This window comes from Lactuca sativa, chromosome 1 (assembly GCF_002870075.4).
Source record: "Lactuca sativa cultivar Salinas chromosome 1, Lsat_Salinas_v11, whole genome shotgun sequence".
Taxonomy (NCBI): domain Eukaryota; kingdom Viridiplantae; phylum Streptophyta; class Magnoliopsida; order Asterales; family Asteraceae; genus Lactuca; species Lactuca sativa.
Genome location: NC_056623.2, coordinates 28,216,289 through 28,221,366, shown reverse-complemented (window position 1 = coordinate 28,221,366; position 5,078 = coordinate 28,216,289). Strand labels below are relative to the sequence as shown.

Sequence of the window (5,078 nt, the reverse complement as noted above, 5' to 3'; positions counted from 1 at the left end):
ATCAGAGATTACTCATGGAATTTTGGATTGGACGTCGTTGATCTTCGGTTCAATCAAGGAAGGAAGGAAGGGGTTTTTTAACTCTTGGATGGTCATTTCGGGGCCTTTCGAACCCTAAAAATTAGGGTTTTCCCCTGCACCACATATGTCGTGCGTACTCCACAAACGCCCTGCATATGTGGGTGGAACCCATGATCAAGATGGGCTAGTACGCTAAGCATACCCATAGAGTACGCCCCGCATACTAGCAAGGGACCAAATTGCTAATAAATTGCATTAAGGGGCAAAATGGAAACATACCAAGATTCAAATGTTACAATTTTATGGCAAGTTTTGAGGAACTTGATAATTGTTGGTTAGGTTCTGGCATGTGACGAACTAGAAAGCAGAGTAGGTCAAGGACCGAAGTTGATATATCTGCCAGCTAACGAGGTGAGTAACACTACTCTAACATTTGTTTCTTGTGATAAATGTGTAGCATAATATGTGAGTTATCTGTAATGTAAATGTTTGAATATTATATTGTCGATATTACGGTGTTACAGAGATACACCTATACCACCAAATGGTACGTTCTTTTGCAAGTGGATTATATGAGACAAAGAAGAAATTGATGTGTCACAGGCTAACGTTGTGTTATGTGTTGATGTGTCACGGGTTGACATCGTTGATATTGTTGATATGTCACGAGATGACACCATTCATATTCGTTGATGTGTCACGTGTTGACACCGTTGTTATTCTTTGAGATGTTATGAGGCAACGAGATGATCTTCGTGGTTATTAATGGGTAACAGCTTATAATTTACCAGTCAAGTAATGTTGATACTTTGTTAGATCTCTTATAGGAGGTTTATGATTTTTAACTATAGATTTTATTACACTGTTATGTTAAATTATGTGATATTTTTGTGGTTGTGTGATTTATGTTATTGTAGTTGTTATTCACTAAGCCGTGAGTAGTTGTTATTCACTAAGCCGTGACGCTTACAGTTGTAACATCCCAAAAAATCGTGCAAATAATTAGGATTGTAAAATTAGCATATAAAACGAAATAATAAATGTAAAATGTATACATGTGGAAAGTGTGTAGAAATGAATGTATAATAGAATTTTAGTTGAGTTATGTGTGTAACTCAGTATAATCGAAAAGTAAACTACAATGTAAAAATATATGAAATATGAAAATTTCAAAAAGGCAAAATTCCCTACTTTGAAACCGCATAAAATAAATTACAGGATGATCGGTTACGAGTTGGGGGTAACCATCTTCAAAACAGAAAGAGGCGATTGTTAGAGAATAGTTTGAAGCTTGATTATCAAATACAAAGTTTTTCAAAGTTTTTTCAAAGTTTGAATCTTACCATAAACTTCTTGAACGTTAACATTCTCTCCAAACATTTCTAAGTCCCCACATTTTCAAAAGCATGAATGAAAATCGATTCTCAGACTATATATTAGGGTTTTTGCGTCTTGCTAAATGAGGTATAGGAGAAGACAAAGGAGTGAAGTACAGTCTGCAATCTTATTAATTGAAGTGGCGGCACCGGAGGCTAGAACCTAAAGTGACCAAAATGCTCTCACATGGAGGGCACGTGATGACACCAACGACCCCCAACAAACGGACTATGACGGAATGGACTAAAAACTCATGAAAACCTTGATTTTGGACATTCGGTGCAAGTTGGAAACTTTTTGGACCCCATCCAAAGGTTTTTGCAAACCACAAGGACCAAATTTGCAGTTTTGTCTTTTAAAAATAATAATAAGTTACAAAAATCAATAAGATTGTTTTTTGGTTATATTATATAATTTACTTTCTAATTCCTATGACAAATATGCAAACCAAAGACAAAACAAATGTCATTCCATGTCAACCGAAGCATGATAGATTCCAGTTCCTTCGTATTCTAATTCCTTTAATAAATTTCATTCTTTTCAAAAACATTTTAAGAACCAAACGCCCCATAGAGTAGTAATAAAACATTAGTAAACTGCATGCAAGCCATAGCTATAACATTTCTCTTACGAAACTCTCAAATGTATTGTTATATAAAGTGTTACATATTATATTTTTATTTTTTGCAAAAAAAAAATGAAAAAAAAAACGGTTTTTCAGTCCGGACCAGTTATTTTCGAACGAGTTTAGGACCATAATACCCAAGTCAAGACATGACCCAACCCAGGTTAACCAAACTTGGTTTCTCCATTGGGACGAAAGACTTAAACCCGGTCTAGGACCATAATTCAGTGATTATAGTCGACTATCACCAAAACCGGATACTTAAATTTACTCATTATGATTACATTTTCCACTTCATATTACATGAAAGTTTTCTATGCTTTTTATTCTGTATTAATTAGTATTTTTATTAAAGTAGGGATGTTCCGGTTTTCCTATCGTTGTTAATAGAATGCTAGATTTGGGAGAAACATCACGAAAGAATCTTAGAAGAAGATTTTGTCCTTTTCTGCCTGAAGCAGAATCCTACAATATACATTTGCCATTTTGTGGGAAAGCAAAGATCTTGAATGCATGTGCGTATATTGTGGCATACTGGCATGAGGAAGAAAACAAAGAATCTTGAGCAAGATTCATTACTATTATTCCAAAACTACCCCTGTGATGGTTACACTTGTGGTGTAGAATGGAAGGACAGAAGTGGTACCATTAGTTAGGAGAGCTTTTAGGCACGGGAAAGGCCGATTCAGGACTACTTTGTCCATGTCTCCTTGCTCTTTTTAAATACCAACAAAAAATACATCAGACATTTATGATCTATTCACATTCTTTTCTATAAATTCAGCACTTTTGGCCCCAAATCGCATCAAATAGTGATAATGGTTTTCAAGGATATGACAAGTTGGCGTATTTGATAAATAATGTATGGATTAGCTTATATATGGTTTTGTTAGAATATATTAATCGATTTGTGAATAACATCTGATGATGAATAAATAGTTTTATAATGCACATTTTATTTGATTCCAAACTACATAGCATTATAATCCTTACAATGAACCCATGATTAAGACACATAAACAATGTGTTTATGTGTCTAATATTAATCATTACAATTAAATCAATCCCAAATCCCAACTTCCATGAACCCATTTTCACTAGCACATCCCCTAAACATCCCTACACAGTTAAACCCATACGCCACCTCACCGGTGTTGGACACCGCAATCAACCCTGCTTTCCCTTCATCTAACCTTTCCTTAATCACAAAGTCCACCGCCTCCTGCAACCGCAACCCTTTATACTCCATCACCGCCGCCACTTCACGGGCAAGAGTCCCCCGGATTATGGCTTCACCTTCCCCAGTGCACGAGACCCCACATAAGTCACATGCATAGGTCCCTGCGCCTATAAGTGGTGAGTCACCTATCCGGCCCATTCTCTTGTTTAGAAGCCCACCGGTTGATGTTGCGGCGGCGCACCGCCCTTGGCTGTCGACCACCACACAACCGACTGTCTCTGGTGCATAGATGCTGATGGGAAGCCCGTTCATGTGTATTGGACTCTGTACTCCGGTTCCACATACCTTCGGTATCCTATAATCAAACTGTTTCGAAACCAAGAAACAAAAGATATTGAGATTGAAGATGTATTAATTATAGCACATTACCACGCTTTTTAATTCACTCATCGTAAACGAAAGGTAAGGTAATTACCACAATGGAATCAGCTTCTTTTGCTAATTTGAGCATTTCAACGTTGTCCTGGGTGATGAAGTAGTCGTTTTCCACCCGATCTACACCCTAAAAATGCAGAAAGTAAAATGTAAGGCATCGGAACACAATTACACAACTATAGTAAGATTTAGCAATTTGTTAAGAGACATTTTGGTGTAGAAATGGAGTTTAGGAATGAAATTAGTGAGGTACCATTTGTTTGGCGAACTTCTCGGCGCCGGAAAAGGCGAGATAGGAATGTGGGGATTTGTCCATGACTAAGCGAGCTAAGGAGACGGGATTCTTCACGGTTGTGAGCCCTGAAACGGCGCCGCATCGTCTACCGGGACCATCCATGATACTGGCTTCCATTTCCACAGTACCATTCTCGGTCAATGCAGATCCACGGCCTGAATTGAACAGAGGATCCGTTTCCAATTCACGAACCTACATTAAATTCAATTAACCACTCGAATTCGTTATTACGTACGGACAAATAATCCAAAGAACCAAATGAAATCAATTCGACGTTAACCTAGATCTGAAAATTGCAAGTCTCAATTCTCAAACACATGGCATGCAAAACGAAATTGCGACTCCATAATCCACATGATTCTCGATAATGTATTGCAAATCATGAAAAATGTTGACGGAGTGCATCATAGAGAGGAAGGAAGAAGAAAGCTTACGACGAGTTCAACGACATCAATGGCGGGAACAGAAGAACGAAGAGCAGCGATTCCGAGATTAAGGCAGCGTGTGAGAAGTTGCTTCGCCATTTCTTGGCGTTCGGTCGGAAGGTTAGGATCAACGCCGGCGCCGCCGTGTACTGCTATTGCCCACCCAGCCATTGTATCTCTCTTTGTAGATGTATAAGTATCTCTTTGAAATGTTTTCAGAAAATTGTTGTTGCCTTCTTTAATCTTCGAATTATGTTTAGCGTAATAAGAAAGGTGGCGGGATGGGGTATTTATAGGGGTTTCCGGATTTCAAATTTACTTATTAAATCTGACTTTATGTTGACAGAATATATTTTAAGATTTTAATCAATAAAATTTTATAAAATCAATAACAAATGTGAGAACGTAACCTTAAAACGTATTAAATCCGGTTCAAAATTTTAGTAAGTTGTTAAGTTGGATTAAACTTGATTAGCTGGAAGACACGATAATGCTCACGTGTTTAATGCCTACGAAGTTTCTACTTTGATTCTTATCATGCTGAATGAGATTTGGTTCATGCTCCTACTTTATTAGGAATTAAATTAAATATGACATATTATAAATGTTTTATAATCTATCACTAAGTTAATAAGGTAGTATTAATGTAATGGGGAAATGTTATTACTTAAAATGGCAAATTCGTGTTTTATTGATAGACACAAGCTGAATTAATGATTA

General features: G+C 37.0%; 1 protein-coding gene across 1 annotated transcript; it reads right to left on the bottom strand.

Moving 5' to 3' along the window:
• Positions 1–2,951: 2,951 nt before the first annotated feature.
• LOC111876153 (probable isoaspartyl peptidase/L-asparaginase 2) lies at positions 2,952–4,630 on the bottom strand. The gene is made up of 4 exons (XM_023872679.3): positions 4,368–4,630; positions 3,892–4,125; positions 3,679–3,765; positions 2,952–3,569 (listed from the first exon to the last, which is right to left on the bottom strand). The coding sequence occupies exons 1-4, from the start codon at positions 4,527–4,529 to the stop codon at positions 3,084–3,086; spliced, it is 969 nt and encodes a 322-aa protein (XP_023728447.1). The 5' UTR covers positions 4,530–4,630; the 3' UTR covers positions 2,952–3,083.
• Positions 4,631–5,078: the final 448 nt, after the last annotated feature.

Coding starts and splice junctions, on each gene's coding strand:
- LOC111876153 (XM_023872679.3), bottom strand. CDS start 4,529: ATGGCTGGGTGGGCAATAGCAGTACACGGCGGCGCCGGCGTTGATCCT. Junction 3,766..3,891: donor AGAAGTTCGCCAAACAAATG/GTACCTCACTAA, acceptor CTGCATTTTTAG/GGTGTAGATCGGGTGGAAAA. Junction 3,570..3,678: donor AAGAAGCTGATTCCATTGTG/GTAATTACCTTA, acceptor GTTTCGAAACAG/TTTGATTATAGGATACCGAA.